The sequence below is a fragment of the Bos grunniens genome, chromosome 14 (genome assembly GCF_055505025.1).
Source record: "Bos grunniens cultivar Pamir isolate PY7600 chromosome 14, Bosgru_T2T1.0, whole genome shotgun sequence".
Classification (NCBI taxonomy): domain Eukaryota; kingdom Metazoa; phylum Chordata; class Mammalia; order Artiodactyla; family Bovidae; genus Bos; species Bos grunniens.
The window spans coordinates 48,472,438-48,492,613 of NC_141178.1; the positions used below are offsets into that span (position 1 = coordinate 48,472,438).

The 20,176-nt window shown below is 41.9% G+C and overlaps 1 protein-coding gene across 18 annotated transcripts in view; it reads left to right on the forward strand.

The window, feature by feature from the left end:
* The window catches only part of NCOA2 (nuclear receptor coactivator 2), a 287,169-nt gene that overhangs the window by 230,071 nt on the left and 36,922 nt on the right, over positions 1-20,176 (forward strand). For all 18 annotated transcript variants that reach the window (XM_086336624.1, XM_086336640.1, XM_086336642.1 and 15 more), the window contains 6 exons: positions 2,223-2,400; positions 4,698-4,886; positions 7,196-7,297; positions 7,585-7,728; positions 11,221-11,368; positions 13,424-14,693. In XM_086336624.1, the coding sequence (XP_086192750.1) occupies positions 2,223-2,400; positions 4,698-4,886; positions 7,196-7,297; positions 7,585-7,728; positions 11,221-11,368; positions 13,424-14,693 (2,031 nt within the window). The remainder of the gene's footprint in view (positions 1-2,222; positions 2,401-4,697; positions 4,887-7,195; positions 7,298-7,584; positions 7,729-11,220; positions 11,369-13,423; positions 14,694-20,176) is intronic.

Below are 20,176 nucleotides of genomic sequence, written 5' to 3' on the forward strand. Positions count from 1 at the left end.
ATGTAATAATTTAAACAGAGAAAACTTGCTCTCATTGAGCCATTCTAGGCATAGATGCACACTCATGCTTACATCATAGCATAGTAGTTGCTAGGCAACAAAACTAAATGTCAGGTTTTTTCATGACAGCATATCATAGTAAGCTTTAAGAAAACAAATAGTTTTATAAGGTGAAAGAATTTCATCTTTCCACTATATCTTTACCATTGTATAAAGCAGTAGGAAGCCACGTGCACTTCCAAAAGTGACCCGTAGATAATATTATCATGACAATCCCTGTTGAAGGTATATTTAAAGCTGTGAGTTTAAAAGAACACTTAGTACATAACTAATCGACTGACTTACTTCCTGACCTCCCTCCCCACATACCCCATATACACATGTGCACACACTCACACAAGGTTTCCAACAGTTGATGCCAACCTATCATGGAAAGCTATTTACACAGTCTTGCTTTGCCTTGCACGTTGTTTACACCAATGGGAACAGCACAATGAACATTTAAGAAGAGCTTAAAACAAAATGGTGTCTGTTATGTGTGTGTGTATACATATATGTACACATATACATACATACACATATGTATATATTTTAAGAGCTTTTTATTGGTGCCTTGTGGTCGGTTCTAATTTGAGAGAGTGTGTAGTTTTGTCATGAAAATAGAATTAAAGGTGAAATATTTCAAAGAAAGCTCACAGAATAAGAGCCTGTTAAATAATAACTTGAGGAAAAAGTAAAACACTATGCCTCAGTCATGCACATTGTTATATTGGTGTGTCCATGAAACATCCATGTGAAAAACCAGTAAATACACAGCCTGAAGAAACTGGCATGAACTGGGTGGACCCCTTGGCCCTGATCCAGGGAATGCTTGGTCACTATCAAGCCTCATCCAGTCCTAATCTCTCCCTGATCCGTAAAACAGCTCTGGCAAATGAGCATCAAAAAGGGAAAGGAGGCAGAACTAAGAGAAACTCACTGAACGCCCAGACTTTGCATTGTCCAACAGCCGTGACAAGTCGGCGCTCTAGGTCAACACTGGGGAGAACTCTGCCACCTGGGAATCAAAGCACAAGCTTTGGAGGCAGTCCACCCGGATTTGTATCCCAGCTCTGGTTGCCAGAGCTTGGGCAAATCACTTACCCTCTTTGAGTCTCAATTTTTCCTTCTTCTGTAAATTGACAAAGGGAAACCATTCCTTCCAGAATTGTAAATGTTAAAATGACCCAGTGGGAAATTCCCTCGCAATCCAATGGTTAGGACCCTGTGCGCTCACTGCCAAGGGCCCTGGGTTCAATCCCTGGTCAGGGAAGTGAAATCCCACAAGCTGCACAGCACAGCCAAAAAAATAAATAAGTAAAAATAAAATGACACAGTGTGTTTAAGGCTCATTAAATGTGTCGATATAATGATAGCAAAGTGAACCATGCACCCATCACAGGAAAAATGCTCTTGCTCTCTGGGTGATTTAGGAACCCACATCTTAACAACTTGGAGAATAAAGAAATACAGCCAGGCACAGTTAGTTAACTTTCTTTCCCTCGGGGTTAGAAACCTAAACCCCAAGGCCCTGTGTAGTCTCAGCCAGAGGTCCCCAGGAAGACGGGTTTGTCGCATCAGACACACACTTCCCAGAACCTTCCCCCATGACACCAGACAATCAAGGATTGGCGTTGCTTAAAAAGATCTGAGATCATTTTCAGTTCTTTCATTTAAGACTTGGCAGCTTGGCAAAATTTTCTGATTTTTTTTTTCCTTGGCATTTATCCTAAAACTGTGGGAAATTACCAGTGACTTCTCCCTCGCATTGTATTCCATGAGGAACTACACCAAGGAAAAGTAATAGCTCTGAACTGGATCAGTAGCATACGAGTTGTTCTCCCCCTTGCGGAGTACATCCATCTCATTCGGAAAATACAGATAAATGCCTGCATACTCTTAACGTAGCAGTAATTATCTCCTGATAAAGTAACAGAATGAGTGTTTGTCATTTAGTTTATGACAAGAAACCCTGATGTAGGCTCTGTCCTATTTTCTAAGATGGAATCATCTCACCAAGAAAAATGTGTTTGTTGTTTCTGAATGCGAGGAGAGGTGGGAGAAAGATCTCTTCTTCTCCATGAGGGAATCATGTTTCCCTTAAAAGGACCGTTCCCTTCATAACAGTTGCACGTGACCGTCCGCTGCAGTCTTTCTAACAGAGTTTGTGCCTCTTCCCGTAGGCCCTTGACGGGTTCTTCTTTGTCGTGAACCTGGAAGGCAACGTTGTGTTTGTTTCAGAGAATGTGACACAGTACCTAAGGTATAACCAGGAAGAGCTGATGAACAAAAGTGTCTATAGCATTCTGCACGTTGGGGACCACACTGAATTCGTCAAAAACCTGCTGCCAAAGTCCATAGGTAAACGAATGTCCTCCGGGTCTCTGCTCACCACCCCACACCACCCCACCCCCACATACATCGTCTTGGCCGGCGGGAGGTGAAACAGACTCTTTTCTGTCAGTCAGGGATAACAGTAACTGGGGAGTGTTTTAAGAGATGCTTGTGTTAAATGTTTTAAGCTTAGAAGTCATGGAGAAAAGCCCATCTGTAGATATTGGTCTATGAATGATCGTTTTGACCCTATATTTAAAGTAAGTGAAAGGACTTCAGATGGAAAGCAGTATATGGCAACTATTTTCATGGGGTTTGTTTGGTGATTTTTTTTTTCAAGACAGTGCCCAATTGCCTCCCACCCTACCCGGTGCCAGCCGACTCTGTTTGTCCTTTTTCTCCATGACCACTTAAGAAGTAGAAGGTCACGAGAAGCTTGAGATTGAGTTTATTTTGAGTCCCGGCTTGTGAAGAGTATGATGTGGGTGTATACGACGTTCTAAAAATAAAATGTGAAGGAACAAGTGGTGTGTCGCGGTTCGGATGCTCTCAGCCTGGGAGCCCGAAGTGGGCTCTTTGGCTTCACAGACTCTCATGGTTCTGCAGGTGACACGGCCGTGTACTGCCTCCTTCCCCACCCACTGCTGCCCCTTCCTGCCCTCCTCATCTTGACCTGGAGATGCTGTCCAAAAGCGTCCGTGATTATAAAGGGCCATATTTTAAAGTGGGTGGTTCACTGTATGGGCCCACCTCAGTGGCTGCTTGGGGAGCATAACTGTTCCCACTCACTAAATGCTCTTTTTTAATATTCTCACTTAAACTGATGATGCTAAGAACATCTTCATGGCTAAAAAGAAGTGCATATTTTAGTAGAGAATAAAGTCAAGTCCTGAGTTAGCAAATGTTTTTGTTCCTTTTCTTAAAACTGTTTATACTGGCTGGTCTCATTGTCACCACAGTAAATAGGAAAAGGCCCTTTCACATTCCGTTATGGCTAGCTCTTCTTTTAATAGGATAAACCCTTTGTTTAAAGTGACTGCAACAGTAATACAAAATGTGAGATCCTTCTATTATATCCTGTAGTAAATGAACAAGAAAATGGGATTTCTTGTTTCAAATAACTAGTATTTTCAAATCTCTTCAGTAATTTTATGACTTCCTCAAAGGACCTGTACTTGTTAATTCAATATTATTATTTATTCACTTGTCTAAATAGCTCTCTGCCTTACATTATATTGTATTTTTTTATACTTTCAAATTACTTATTAACCTGAGTCAATAAGAGGTCTTTTTTCCTTTGATTACTCTATGTAGTCTCCTTTATGTAAATAAGCTTTTAAGAATATTGATGGTAAAATAAACTTTTCAGATGTCTATATAAAGCTAGCTGTGGTTCCTTCAGTAAAACAGTTTCTTGCAGTTAACTTGATATTTCCTTTTTCTCTCTAGGATTTGTTTCCTTCTTTCCGCCTCTGCAGCCCAGTGTCTGTGGGGTTAGCACTGTGGGACCTAATTGGTCTTTCAAATGTTTTCTAGCTAGTGACTTTTGAGAGTGCTTTGCTTATCTTATGACTGGCCCGTTTTTATTTCTCTTTTTGGTTTCTCTAATGCATCTGAAAAAAAAACATGTCTTTCTTCTCTTACATCACCTTTTTCTTGAATTAATATATAAGTTTAATATATTGGTATTAAATTCCTAAGTATTGATAAGAAAATAGAAGACATAGTATAGTAGTATTTCACTGAAAGGGAATAAATGACATTAGCAGTGTATTCTCAAGATTATTTCAGTCTTAATGAAGAAAAAAGATACAGCCCAATTACAGATTATACACTTCAAATTTTGGTGAAGTTTTAGGGAAGAGGGGTCAGTAAGAAGCAACAGGACATCAAGCCTTGGGGCAGGAGTACATGTGGGTAGGAGACGTGGAGACGTCCTGGCCTTAAGACGAGGTAGCAGGTGCAGAGATGTGCATGTGGGACCGGGGAGGGACAGTGAGGGGGGCAGGTCTTGTGCTCAGCAACGTGAAAGGTCCAGCTGGATGGGTAAGAGGGGGCTGGTGAGAAATCAGGGCCTGAGCTCGGAGGGAAAGGGTCTGGGTGAAGACTAACCAGTGTGATAGACATTTGAGATTCCCACGAAGTTTCCCAAGAATTCACCCAATCATTCTTCCCCCTATAGATTTCGAAGTTACTTAGAAAAGTGTAAACACCACATGAAAGTAAAATCACTGCGTATTTCCTACCCCGTTTTGATAACTTGGCAGAAGCCAGTCTGACACTAGTTTCTTCACCCTGTTGGCTTGCTTTTGCCTTTTGCTCAGTGAACGGGGGAGCTTGGTCCGGCGAACCTCCCAGGCGGAACAGCCATACTTTCAACTGTCGGATGCTGGTAAAACCTTTACCTGAGTCAGAAGAGGAAGGTCATGATAACCAGGAAGCACATCAGAAATACGAAACTATGCAGTGCTTTGCTGTCTCTCAACCAAAGTCCATCAAAGAAGAAGGAGAAGGTAGGGGCCACTTCTCTTATGTTAGTGTCATGTATTCCTATGCTACTTCTTTCACACTTAATAATCTGAAACTAGAGGCCGCACAAAGGAAAATATAGAGGCAGTTCCTTTGTTCTTTTCACCTACTCAACAATTCTTGTGCTCAGTTTAATTATCAAGTCTTTAAAACTGCACTATCCAATAGAATTTTCTGCGGCGAGGGCAGTGTTACGTGTCTGCAGCATCCAGAACAGCCACCACTAGCCACGGGTAGTTGCTGAGAATCTGAAATGTCAGTAATGCAACTGGGGACCAAATTGTCTATTTTGTTAAGTCTTCATTTAAATACCCCGTGTGGCTAGCAGCTACCCTGCCAGAACAATTCCACTAGTATTGAACCTCTCAGGGATCCTAGGCATCTCTGAACATCTGCAGCAAGGTCCAAGCCACACCTTAGAAAACACCCATGGTACAAAGAACATCTTTTGTATACTTCGAGGGATTAATGAATTTTGTGTGGTTTGTCTATGGATGCTGCATCCAGAATAAGAGAGGATGGAGATGGGAGTGGGAGTGGGAGACGAGTTCCAAACTGTAAGCTCTTAGGCGCTTCCTTTTAAAGAGATACTGATATAGTGTCCACCCCTATGCCTTCTGAGGAGATTGCTCTACACCTCTGAGACTGTCACTGTCTATGATATGGGACAGTGCTGAATATGGCCTCCTGTGTGTGTAGCAGAAGGGAAAGAGCCGAGGCCCGTCAGTCAGTAGAAACTTTGCGGGCTTTATAATCAGACAGGCCAGGTCCTACATCAGCTGCATATCAGCGCTGACTGTGGGCAAGCTTCTCAACCTCTCTGAACACCCACGTATTCTCTTAACCAGTGAAATCAACAATTCCAGTATCACAGTGTAATAAGGAGTAAATGAGCATGCCTGTACCATGATTGGCATAGATATTTAATCCTCTTTTCAAAAAATATGTAAGTAATTTTTAATTTAAATTTTATTGGAAAGGAAGTAATTGAGCTGTCACAGATGATACATAGTTTTCAAAATTAAATTTTTACGTAGAGATGGAATGTCAAGCTGTTTTATTCTCCTGTATGCAACAGAGTAAGTGCTGCTAATTCATCTGTAATATTCTAAAGCCATATTCTATAGCTAAGCTAATTTATGGTTTTGTGCTGTATATGTCAACATGTTTGTCCATTTAAAATCTGATTCTGAATGTTTACATAGTATAGCATAAGAGTAGGGTTTCTGAGCCATGGTGCACTCATGTTCAAATCCTCGCTTCCCCAAAATTTTATTTGATGTTGGGTAAGTTACTGAAACTTCATGCTTTGGCTTCTCCTCTGTTAAGTGGAGATAATGCCAGTGCCTGCCTCATAGAGTTGTTAAGAGGATTAAATGAATCAGTAGCCTATAAAGCAGCTAGAAAGATATCTATCTCATAGTAAGTGCTCAAAAATTTAGCTTTTATTATGTTGAAGATGAGGATTACATTTATGTTTGTGATACTATTATTGGATATGTTTAAAGACATTCTTTCCCAAATTTAAAATCATAAATCAGTGACATAAGATATGAAGAGACTTTTTTTTAATCAACCTTTTATCCAGCACTTTTGAAATTGAAAGGGCTTGCAGTGTGCTCTGCGTGTTACCAGATAAAACACATCCTCCCTGATCTCCAGAAATGAACACAGACACATAAAACAGTTGAAGTAGGGTAAAGAATAAATGCTTAGCATCAGTTGTGTGAGATCCTAGCCATGGCCAAGAAACTAAACTTGAGACACACTGCATTTTCTAGGATTTGTTCTCTGAATCTGAGTCTAGACTCTTTATATACTTTGTTTTAAATTGCATATTGCCATTGTAGGAGCATCAACATAGTTCAGGAGAACGTATATCTAGTTTTCCTATATCTTAATGAACCTAAAACTCAAAGAGAAAACCCTTGACAGTTTCAGTTGTCATCATTTGTAGGCTTTATTAAGAATTCAGCTGGTTGTTAATATCAGCCAGTTAATAAGAACGGGTTCCATTCATTTCCACCACTGGGGAGATGCTTTCGGATGGTCACCTGTAGTATGGCAGATGCGCATTCATCATGTGTCGTGTGGCTTCAGCAGTTTATCCTCAGCTCCCCATATCTCAGCCTCCCCCAGCTGCTTCCCACTCCAGGTGAGGACCAGAGGTACATAGTGTCTCGTTGCTCTCTCCCTTACTGACCTACAAGGTTGTGCTATCATAAGTGCATTTGATTTTGTTTGAAACACTACAAAAGGCTCCTATGATAACCATCAATGTATGTGATTGAAGATTTGCAGTCCTGCTTGATTTGTGTGGCTAGAAGAGTTCCCATGAAGGAGAGACCAGCTCTTCCCTCATCAGAAAGTTTCACTACTCGCCAAGATCTCCAAGGTAAATTTTCTCAGCAGAGAAGGGCAAAGAAATCATTCTAGAATACTTAGGTGTTTGTCAATGCAAAGAATGGTCTAGAAGCTGATGAAGAAGCTGAGCACAGCAGCTGCTGCTGGGGCAGAAGCTAGAGGTGGGGTGGTGGGGGGACACTTCTTCTCACCTTCTACCTTCCTGGTCCATGCACTTACGCTACCTATTCCTAAAGAAATTTTTATCTTTTTAAGATTTAACTATTTCTCTAAAGAATAGATCAGTGTGTAGGTCAAATGCTCACTGTTGTTTACTAGGCAAGATCACGTCCCTGGACACTAGCACCATGCGGGCAGCCATGAAGCCAGGCTGGGAGGACCTGGTGAGGAGGTGCATCCAGAAGTTCCACGCACAGCACGAGGGGGAGTCTGTGTCTTATGCAAAGAGGCATCATCACGAAGGTAACGATCTCTCAGTGATACTCCTCTTGAAGTTCATCTTGCTGATGAGCATTCTCTCTGCAACAGTGATTCCTGAACCCACCCTGGGGGCTTAGATCTGGTGACTCTTGCCCAGGACTGTCGCCATCTGAAGGGAAATTGAATAGGAGGAACTGTAGGGTTAAGAGCGTGATGAAGGAAGTCAAATTGAAGATGATAACCTCTCACAAAGGCAGATGAAAGGGAATGAGATCATTTTCTTCAATGCTCTGGCTTTTAGACATGTAAGACAGTGCTCTCAGGTCCCCTCTAATAGCCAAAAAGAAAAAACCACCTGAATCATAAGGATACTGTGAAAATAAGAATGAAAGGAAATTTGCAAGAACAGGTGAATTCCTGGTAGAGGTGACAGTGGGATCCTGAGGCCCACCGCCACCACCACCTTCCAGATGAAGTCTAAAAAGAGACGTCGCTTCTAGAAAGAGATGAAGTCACTTGTCTGGGGTCATACAGTTGGTTAATAGGACACCTGGAGCTCAGCCCACAATGTCAGAGTTGTCTTTCAGTAATAACAGCAGCCCTCTCTGAGCACCTGGCCTCTGCCCTGGCATTGGCCCCCTTCCTGTGGGCTGCTTGATCCCCACGGTCCACCCAGGGACGTGGGTGTTTGCCTCCCACGCTGTCGATGGGGAACTGATGCAGGTGACACGGACCCAGGAGCCTTTGATTAGAAAGTGTGAGCCCTGGAGGGACCTGAGGGTCGTCCTGGCCATCGCTCCACCTCACTACTCCCACTGCTGTTCTGCAGCGTCACTTTTTCTCAGATGCATTCTGGTCTTTTGCTAAATTGGCGAGAACAAAGGAAAAAAACATCCTTTCTTTAGTGCTTATTAAGGACTCCATCGTGGAGGGAGATACTTTTCACTTCCAGCCTTCTGACCCTTCTCTCGTGGGCCCCGCGTGTCCTGGTTGGGGCACTTGGTTACCAGCATGGATTCCATCAGAGCCACGCTGCCTTTGAGGTACGGGGCCCTGTGCTTTGTAACTGAGTTTGGCAAATTGTCTCCAAATTTGCAGAAAATTTTATAACTCAGTATTGAAAATGCAGTTTTAGTTTGTCATCTTCCATCTAAGGTGCATCCTTGACTGTTGTTGCTGTTCACTTGCTAAGTCACGTCTGACTCAGATCTCACGAACAGCAGGACACTAGCCTGCCCTGTCCTGCACTATCTCCTGGAGTTTGCTCAGACTCTTGTCCGTTGAGTCAGTGATGCCAATCCAGCCATCTCATCCTCTGTCGCCCCTTTCTCCTCCTGCCCTCAATCTTTCCCAGCATCAGGGTCTTTTCTAATGAGTCGGCTCTATGCATCAGGTGGCCAAAAAGTTTTGGAGCTTCAGCTTCAGCATCAGTCCTTCCAGTGAATATTCAGGACTGATTTCCTTTAGGATTGACTGGTTGAATCTCCTTGCAGTCCGAGGGACTCTCAAGAGTCTTCTCCAGCACCACAGTTTGAAACTCTGGCATTTATCAATAGTGTTTGTATGTTAAAAAGTTTATGCTTTTAAGATTGCTTATGAAAAAATACAAGTCATGGTAAATAACCTGTATTTTTTTTTTCATCCTGTTTATCCTTTTTATCTTCTTCATCCACATTTCTTAGAAATAAGCACTAAATCCAACCATTTGTGTCTTCCAGCATTTTTCTTTAAGTGCGAAAGAAAAAGAGGAAATAAAGATGCCACATTTGACAGAAATAAATAACTTACCTGCCATTTCACTAGATCTGGTTTAAAATAAAAAAAACAGTAACAAAGAATAAGAAATCCCCCAGCAACCGTGTTCAGGGTCCTTGGGCTCTGAGTAGCAATGCCCCATGTTTAATCCTGTGGCTTCCTGAACTCCTTACACAAGGGTTTACACATATGTACTAGGCACAGCGCTAGGTTTAAACAGAGGGGACCCACTGAAAGGAAACTCTACCATGTATAAAATGCATTTCATCCAAGTGTATGAAATAAGTTGGATTGCAGGTAATCATTAGTATTGAATAAAAATCTACCAGAAGACTTTGTTTACATGGAGGAGCTTCCTGAATGTGTTCAGGGGCTTGCTGACACAAATCTGCTCAGTGGAAGTTCTTGATGTAGACGAATGGTAATGGAAAATCTCAAAGGATCACTGCCAAGGTCGGATAAAATTCTGAAATTATAAGCCACTGGAAATACGAGTCCTATTATAAAAATGGTATTCCTGCTGCCGTTGGCTGGCATACTGAGTATGGAAAGCCAGATGCGCATATGTACAGTAATTTGTTTCCAGTACTGCCACTTCAGAGGAATCATGCAACAGTTGGTAGCAGAAAGTGATACCTAAATACTCTGTGTCCCTACCTGGAACTGAGCAGGGGGTTTACCAGGGAAATTGCTCAAAGTGAAATTTTACCAACAAGTCTGAATCTTCATTGTATGTCAGTACCTGCTCGTGTGTGTGTGTGTGTGTGTGTGTGTGTGTGTGTGTTTCGGTAATTTCGTGGAATGATGAATGTACTTGGTCACTTTGGGACTGACTATTCCACCCACAAAATTTGTGCTGAGGATTATGTGGTAAAAAATGGCAGTCGTCTTAAAATGGTTTAGGAGGTAAGGTAACTAAACCATGTGGCTGAATCAAATGTTCTTTTTTTTAATATGCAGTATTTGACAGCTTTAAAATGCAGTTGTTTTAAAGATAAATGTGAAATTTCGAGAGAAATTATTTTAGCTTAGTGTTATATTTTCTGCTGTAGTCCTGAAAATGGAAATAACTGATGTCATTATCCAGATGTTAAACCAATTCCGTGTCACTCAGAGTTGTGCTTTTATTATTTCCGTTTTCTATTTAGCCTTCTTTTTTCTCTGAAAAGATCCCTCTGGTTGTTTATGTTTTACTTCCTGTTGCCCTGACCACAGAAATAATATGTCTTACACACTGAGAAACAAAATTGGAGAATGGTACTATGATATAATGGATTAAATAGTTTGTAACTTCAAGATGAATATTCAGAGGCTATATTCAGTGTCATAAGTTTTACATAATATTTACTATTGTATTAAAGAGAAATTAAAGGCACATTGTACCCTTTAGAGGTAATCCTGTTTATAACACCATATTACTTCCTAACGTTTCAGACAAATCATTGCAAAACTTTTTTTGAGCTAATAAATTGTTTATACTCTATCTCACCATGATACTGAAGATTTTTAAAAGAATATGGTTGGGGAATCAAAACTTCATTTCGAGGGAAGAAATCCCAGTATACTGAAATTATTGGCATCTTGAGAGGAAAATAAATATGCTTTTAAAAATGGATAATGGATAATGTTCTGTCATAAAGTATTACTTACAACTCTCTTCAGCCTGCTGGGAGGAAGATATTAAACTTAACCAAGTTGATTACTATTATCATGTCTGGTCCCACCCCCGCCCCCAGTTTTGTTTCTAACCATGCATTCTGCTTCCTTGCTCGCCTGCAGTGCTGAGACAGGGATTGGCATTCAGTCAGATCTACCGTTTTTCCTTGTCTGACGGCACCCTTGTGGCCGCGCAAACGAAGAGCAAGCTCATCCGATCTCAGACTACTAACGAACCTCAGCTCGTGATATCTTTGCATGTGCTGCACAGGTAAGCCTCGTTCTGACACACCATCTCCCCCGCCCAGCTCAGGAGGCCAAGTTCTGAAAGCAGATTTTATCCCAGAGCTTGTCTGCTTGGGTAGACATTTCTGTTGACCAACCCCAGTCATGTAAATATAAATTGACTTGTTATTGGGACTTCCCTGGTGGCCCAGTGGTTTAAGACTTCCAGTGCAAGGGGTAGGGATAGTTCAGTCCCTGTTTAGGAAACTAAGATCCCCCATGCCTCATGGCTGAAAAACCAAAACAGAAGTGGAAATAATGTTGTAGCAAATCCAATAAAGACTTTTAAAATGGTTCACATCAACAAAAAAAGAAAGAGAAAAGTAAACTGTTGGCTAAAAGAAGACAACTTCTGATACTGAAATTCAAATTAAGGCTGCACTTTGAACTTTAGCCTTAAGACTAATACATTTTATTTTATTTTTTTATTTATTTAATTTTCTTGGCCGAGCCATGCAGCTTGTGGGATCTTAGTTCCCTGACCAGGGATTGAACCTAGGCCCTCACCAGTGAATACTTGGGAGTCCTAACGACTGGACCACCAGGGAATTCCCAACACTAGAGAATTTTAAAACCTAACTAGAAGGACACAAGCTCACACTTAATGACTGCCTGTCACATCAGAGGAGGAAAATAGATCACTTCCCAGCAGTGACACATCCTGGGCAGGAATTCAGAATGACTTCTGCTCCCATGTGTTTAGATTTGAAACTTTCAAATATACATATACTTATAAAGGAGTATTTTAGATTGTTATTCTCAGCTTTAAATTAACCTTTTGCATTAGACTTTAAATTGAAAGGTAGTAAACATTTCCCCAAAAAAGAAAAGTGAGGAAAATTGAATGTTGATTTTTAAAGTAAATATCATAAACCATCTTGTTTTAGAGCACAAATTTAGGGAAATGATTGCATTTCAAGTTATGTAAATATTTATGTGTGTGCTGTATAAAACTTTATGAGTTACTATCAGCAGATATAAAGTTGCTCTAGAGTTCCCTTTTATTACACTTCTCAATTATGTATTTTGTTATTTAGAAATTAAAATCAAGCGGCCCTGTTTGCCAACTCTTAATAAATCCGACCTCAAAACAATCTGAAAGTGATTACAGATGGGCCAGATTGCTCCCCCCTAACTGAAAGCTGATGTTTGATAATTTGTGAAACCTGTTTTGTTTGGATTTGTGAATGCATTTGGTAACTCACGAGTGACTGCCAAGCTGTAAATTAAAGCTCACAGGGCTTGGAAAATTGTCCAGCTTAGAAAGCTGCCCTGAGTGCAGGAGTGGAGTGGGGAAAGCTGCCCTGAGTGCAGGAGTGGAGTGGGGTGGCCTGCGAGTTAGGGGCTAAGATCCCAGAGTAAGGGTGATCTGCAGCTCCTCGCATATGGTCTGAGAGGCGCTCACTTGGCCTTCTAGGGGAACCCAGGCAGAAGACTTGTTAGACAGGTAACCGAATTCCCAACACTTTGGGTAACTTTGTTGGCTTGAAAACTTGGAGAGTTTCGAATAGTTGTGGCGGGTTTTTTTTTTCCTCTTAAGGTTTACTATTCATCTTGAGCCAAGTAGCCCACATCAAGCTCCAGGCTCACAGATGGGTCTCTTGTTAGGAATTGTAATCTCTGGCAAATAATTGAAGACAGCTATGCTTGCTTGGGTCATTTCTTTCAGACAGTACAAGCTCTCAGTTATTCATGATAACATACCGGTTAATGAGCAAGGTATAGTATGTAACTGGAACCCTGCTAATGTCTTGTCTAGCAAATACGATGTCAACATGGTAGTAGTCAAATTTAAACACAAACTCCCTCTGTAAAACCACAGACGTCTTAATGAATGGACTGGAAAACATCCCTCTTGGTCCTAAATGCTGCATGTTCAATCTTGCCCATAATTGCAGATGGTTTCATCAAAGTATTATCTTTCTTTTCCTTCCATGTCATCCGTTCTTTTAAAGAAATGAAGCAATCTCATCTTTGAAAATTAATAACAACTTGCTCAGTATCTTCCCTTTCATCTTATATGTCTTTCCTCATCTTACAGAGAGCAGAATGTATGTGTAATGAATCCGGATCTGACTGGACAAGCGATGGGGAAGCCACTGAATCCAATTAGCTCTAGCAGCCCTGCCCACCCGGCCATGTGCAGTGGGAACCCTGGTCAGGATATGACCCTCAGTAGCAATATAAACTTCCCCATGAACGGCCCAAAAGAACAGATGGGCATGCCCATGGGCAGGTTCGGTGGTTCCGGGGGAATGAACCACGTGTCCAGCATGCAAGCAACCACTCCTCAGGGTAGTAACTATGCACTCAAAATGAACAGCCCCTCACAAAGCAGCCCAGGCCTGAATCCGGGACAGCCCAGCTCCATGCTCTCGCCAAGGCATCGCATGAGCCCCGGGGTGGCCGGAAGCCCTCGAATCCCTCCCAGTCAGTTCTCCCCCGCAGGAAGCTTGCATTCCCCCGTGGGAGTTTGCAGCAGCACAGGAAATAGCCATAGCTACACCAACAGTTCCCTCAACGCGCTGCAGGCCCTCAGCGAGGGGCACGGGGTCTCGTTGGGGTCATCGTTGGCCTCCCCAGACCTCAAAATGGGCAATCTGCAAAACTCCCCAGTGAATATGAATCCCCCCCAGCTCAGCAAGATGGGGAGCTTAGACTCCAAAGACTGTTTTGGACTTTACGGGGAGCCTCCAGAAGGGCCAGCTGGGCCAGCGGAGAGCAGCTGCCACCCTGGGGAGCCGAAGGATCCCAGCGAGGCTGGCCTGCCTCCAGCTGGGAGCAATGAGAGACCCGACGGGCAGAGCCGACTCCTCGACAACAAGGGGCAGACCAAACTCCTGCAGCTGCTGACCACCAAATCCGACCAGATAGAGCCCTCGCCGCTGCCCAGCTCTCTGTCAGACACCAACAAGGACTCCACAGGCAGCTTGCCCGGCCCCGGGTCGACGCATGGGACTTCGCTCAAGGAGAAGCATAAGATTTTGCACAGACTCCTGCAGGACAGCAGCTCCCCTGTGGACTTGGCAAAGCTGACAGCAGAAGCCACGGGCAAGGAGCTGAGCCAGGAGGCCAGCAGCACAGCTCCTGGGTCCGAGGCGACCATCAAGCAGGAGCCAGTGAGCCCCAAGAAGAAAGAGAATGCACTACTTCGCTATCTGCTCGATAAAGACGATACTAAAGATATCGGTTTACCAGAAATCACCCCCAAACTTGAGCGACTGGACAGTAAGACGGACCCTGCCAGCAACACGAAATTAATAGCTTTGAAAACTGAGAAGGAGGAGATGAGCTTCGAGCCCAGTGACCAGGTAAGGTTTGTTGAGTGTTCTCCCAAGGGTACTAATTCATAGCCATCAAGGATTTCTCCACAAGGGGCCTGCTGAGGCCTCAGGGGACCTGATGAAAATAAGCCTCCTCCTTGGTGGTTCTTGCTTTGAGACAGAGGTAATTCTCACTGAGGTCGTGAGTTCCAAACACTCTTGCCTAACAAAGAATGGAGTCGTTGTTCAGTCGCTAAAAGTCATGTCCAGTGCTTGAGACCCCCACGGACTGCAGCACGCCAGGCTTCCCTGTCCTTCACTATCTCGCAGAGTTTGCTCAAACTCATGTCCATTGAGTCATGATGCCATCCAACCATCTCTTCCTCTTCTGCCCCCTTCTCCTCCTGTCCTCAATCTTTCCCAGCATCAGAGTCTTTCCAGTGAGTCAGCTCTTCCCATCAGGTGGCCAAAGTCTTGGAGCTTTAGCTTCAGCATCAGTCCTTCCAGTTAATATCTGGGGTTGATTTCCCTTAGGATTGACTGGTTTGATCTCCTTGCAGTCCAAGAGACTCTTCAAGAGTTCTCCAGCACCATAATTCAAAAGCATCGATGCTTTGGTGGTCCCTCTTTATGGTCCACCTCTCACATCTATACGTGACTACTGGAAAACCCATAGCTTTGACTATATGGACCTTTGCTGGCAGAGAATAGAGCAGATGCTGACTTTTATTTTGTGAAGGGACAAATGGTAATATTTCTTACCACACACTCTGTAACACAGCTGTTCAGCTCTGCCACCGGAGGGCTACAAAAGCAATCCTAGATGCTAGGGGAACAAGTAAGCCTGCTGTGTTTCAATCGAACTTTATCGACAGGCACTGATGCTTGAATTTTACACAATTTTCATGTGTCACAAGATATTCTTCTTTTGAAGTTTTTTTCAATTATTAATAACTGTCAATCCCTTCTTAGCTCATGGGCCATACAGAAACAGGTAGCTTTTCGCACACAGGGCAGCTGGGCTTTACCAACCCCTGGTATCAGAAGACATCTCACTTGGAAACAATCACTTCCTCGAAAGTGGGTTGGGTCAGAGTAGACTTTAGTAAATGATTTCTTACTTACCTTTCTCTCTTTTTAAGATCAGAGTCTGGCTGGTTTTCAAACGTAATGAAAGTCATTATGCCTCTCTTTATTCTCAGCCAGGACTTATGCTTGATGCTGAAGAATTTCTTAGGCCATCAGTAAAAACTTATTTAAGGGGAAATAAAGAGGAGAGGAGAGGTAGAATTGGCCTGGGTCTTGGTATAATTGAGCCACCAAATATCAAACATAAGTGCAAAACTGAAATAATAGGTGGTGCTATCTGTTGTTCTTACTTGAAAAATGAATTCCCTGAAAAAAAAAAAATCCAGGACAGCTAAAATAATATTCGAAGTCATCCTTGATGACATGCTGAGGTAGTGACATCAGAGGGAAAACGCCAACAGTCTAATATTTTTGTTTATGTTAAAAAAAATGAGCCATTACTGACAATAATGGCTGGGCATAAGGGGCTTTCTGGGGAATCAGCAACTGGCTGGGTTCACGATGTCAGGAGCACTGCCTTCAGTCGTGGTGGGTGCGAAGTGAAGAAGCTGCCCGAACCTCTTGACTTAAAAGTGGTTCACTGACTTGGCCTTGGAACTTGTTTTGCAAGTGGACACTTTAGGTGTCGCTGTTTCAGGTGTGCACGGGAAGAGGAGCGGTTAGCACCCCTGACCACCCGGGGACCTCCTAGGTGGAGGCTGAGCCTGGGGGTGGCGCTAGGGTGGAGAGGCCTGATGGGCCCCGGCACGGGGCTGGGGCCACACATCCTCTGACAGCCGGGCTCCTTCTGCGTCCTGAGCACAAGCTTTCTGTCCATCTTCCACTCTGATGTCTGGCCCACTACCACCATTCTGTGAGGGCTTTGTGCCCTTCAGGAGGGAAACAGCGTCATGGTATAAACACCTTTGGTGATGAATCCTTAAACTTAGCTGTTGGTGCGGAGTTCTCAACACCGGCTACTCTGTGATGCTGTGAGATCATTACATGGGGACTCAGCAGAAACTTAATAACCATATCTTGAATACAGTGTCGTGTAAAACCACACTGACAGCTGCAGACGTTTTAATCTTTTGAGGTTTACTAGATTAGAATACACAGGGCTAGTGGCAGTTCAGAGTGGCAGGCACAGATACTGTCACTCAGGCTTCTTGACACACGCTAGAGGGCAAGATGGTGACTCACGAGGTCCACCTTGGCTTAGTGGCTAAGTGGTTGGTCCCTCCCTCCCGGAACAGTTTATTTCTATCCCTAGACTGAGGCCCTAGGGACTTAAAGGGTATGGAAAGGGGGGCGCTGTTTGGCATTTTTATATTTAGCTATGTGATTACGTTAGCTTCATACAAGAAACTAACAAAGGAGAAGGTTTTTTTAAGTCCTTGAGTCACTTGCAGTTTCTAATTGGTATTTATAAGAACGTTTTTAAAATCAAAACTGTCTCACTTTGGGAATTTAAAGCACAGAGTATTATCTGCACAAATCTGTCATTTTGAATGGACACATACAGGCATACACACAGATGTACACACAGTATTTTTTTCTTAATGAAACCCAGTTCCTGGTTTTACCTTCTATCCATTCCCATTTAAAACTCCACCCCAAAAATACTGCTTCAGAGCAATTTTAACATCAAAAACGTTGCAGCTTGAAAAGAAAGGTTACCACAGGAAGTATGCATTACCTAAATTTAGATCAAAGTTAGAATGACTGACTTTAAGGGAAAAAAAAGAAACAGGGATTCTTTCACTCCCCTCCCTCCTTCACTTTTCCCAAATACAGATTGATTCTATCTCCCGTTGACTTCTAGGCACATTTATCTAAGACTTTTCTTTCATTTCAAGGGAACACAACACATTTTTATTTAGTAAGATAAACTGCTAGCGAGCCTGAACTGCACAGTTAACTTTCTTGTTATTTTGACTCAGAAAAGAACTATTATCGAGTGTGTGTTTAACCTATCACTAACTTATTAAGGGCAGGAAGTACTTCAATGGCGCTGTTATACTGAAAATAGCATTCTTCACTGGGTAGAGTATTTAAACAACGTTTGTTTCTACAGTGTTTCATAACCAACAGGAAACAATGACAGAGAAATTTCCAATATGTTCACTGACTTAAGTTATATACTTATTTACACAAGGGAGCATGTGTAAAGGATACTAACTAAATGGTACTCTTAGGCTTTCTTAATGCTTCTGGGCCACTTATGATGAGGGTTTAGAAATAGTCTGTAGAGAATTTCTTCTTGCTATTTGGCTCCATTAGAAGAGCAAACCATGTTTTAAACTGGTAGTGGCCTGAAAATTTCCCTCCAAACATGGTAGAACTGTTACCATTTTTTTGCAATTTTCTGTTAGGCAAACGTAAAATTACTAGTTTTTAAAAAATTTTTTGAAACATTGTTTTGTAGTTTATTTGAATACATGTCATTAAAATACATATGTTCTTTATATTTCCTTCAGGGAACAAATTGATTTGACACATGAAAAATTCATAAAACCAGGAAAATGAAAAATTACAGAAATCAAGTCCAATTTTCATTTTGTAGAACTTTTACAAAAATCTTTCTGACTCATTTTCTGCCTGAAATAGTTTAAACCAGCTCTTCAAATTGATGTGGCTAATTTGAGCGTTCGAAGAGATGCCTAAGCAAAACTTTGAAGTATCTTGGCAAAGCGTTTTAAAGGAAGGCATTAATCTTTTTGTCTTGTGAAGAAATCATGCCTAAGAAAGGAACTAGAAGAACTTTTGATGAGAATTAAAGCTTACAAAAACTTGAGGGAAGAAATGTTTGATCAGAAACTTAGCGTGATCAAATCTACCCCCTTCTAGAACTTCCATGACTGCAGAAGAAAATGCCTATAGATGTCAAAGTTTATTGCTAGGCAGCCAAAGGCATATAGATACTCTCCTTGAAGAAGAAAATTTCTTGAAGTAAATTTAAAACAAATTAATTTAAATGTATACTCCAAAAATAGAGAAGAAATAAACATAGGCAAAGCAATATTAACTCTAGTAGGGAAATTTTCATAATGCATTTTTCTAATGGTGAGCTGAATAAAAATTAGCAGATTATTTGAAATAAAGAACCAAAAACTTGGTTGAAACCATCCAAATGTATTTTAATGTGTGTGTGTGGAGAAAGAGATTAATTTTAGCCTTATTTTCAACTCATTATATATATTAAACCCAAGAGTAAATCACAATGAAAAACCACAAGTCCTGTCATTAGAACTCTTTGAAACTATGATAGTTATTTTTCTATTCAAGATGGTTTTAAGTGTCATTTTATCTGAGTGAAAAGAGTAAAGGTAAAAAAGAAAGGTAGGAGTCTAGATCCAGACTATCAATCAGTATTGTAAAAGCTTTCTTTTACACACATCTGGGATTGGGAGCAAATATAAGGGCATTCATTGAGGAAATTAATATACTGTATTTTTATCATCGTTTGTATAAATCTGTATTGAGTGTTTCTCATTCAAGGCATCTGCAAAGATTTCTCAAGAAATTACTTATTACTTCTAATGACCCACCCTCTCACTGCGCCACCCACAATTTTAAAATACTCCACACAAATCAGACTGTAGTAGGGAAACTCTCTAATAAACTTCAGTTTATTAGAACCTCTTTCTTACATCCATAGCTATTTTCAAGACCAACTATAAGGATATTTGTCAATTTTTATAGAACTTTTTTTCTGAGAAATTATAGGAATTTTGTGAGAAATTGAGTTGATTCTGGGAAGTTTTTTAATTACAGGTTTAAATGGCTGAGGGAACCGTGTTGGCTGAGTGTCCATTGCCGTGTTCCAGGCACTGTCCTCAGAGGGCGTTAGATGTTGATACTGTACTCCTGTTTGTACCTTACATGTTCAGCAAAACATGATAAAGATGGCTTTCCAACAGAGTCACTTTACACATACATTTAACTTTCACAGAATTGTCCGTACAGATTCAGGAAAAAAAAGAATAGGTATCTATTAAATGCTTAAGTTGTGTGAGCAGTTTTGCCCACTGTTCAGCGGACTTGACTCTGTTTTGGTTTGGTTTGGTTTTGGTTCCCTTGAAGCGCCGACGGTGTGAAAATGCAGCTACAGGCTTTTCCAGCGCAGAATGGTTCCCTCGTGGACTTCAGCAGTTCGGAGTAAAGCCAGAGAGGCAGTGTGCGCTGTCACTCGCTGGCCGTGTTGCCCGTGGGTGGGGGACATACAGTACGCTTCCTTCCTGAGCAGCTCTGAGGATCACTTTGTCTGTGTCTGCCCATACTATAGCATTCTAACTTTAGAACCTAACCCTTACCTAAGATGTAGCTCTCCCAAATTTGATCCCTGCCCCTTTTGTAAGAAACAGATGGCCAAACTAACTAGAAAATGGTCTTATAATTGCTCTAACAGTACATTAGAAATTTCCTGGAAAATGGATCACCAAGTTCTTGCTAAGCTAGTT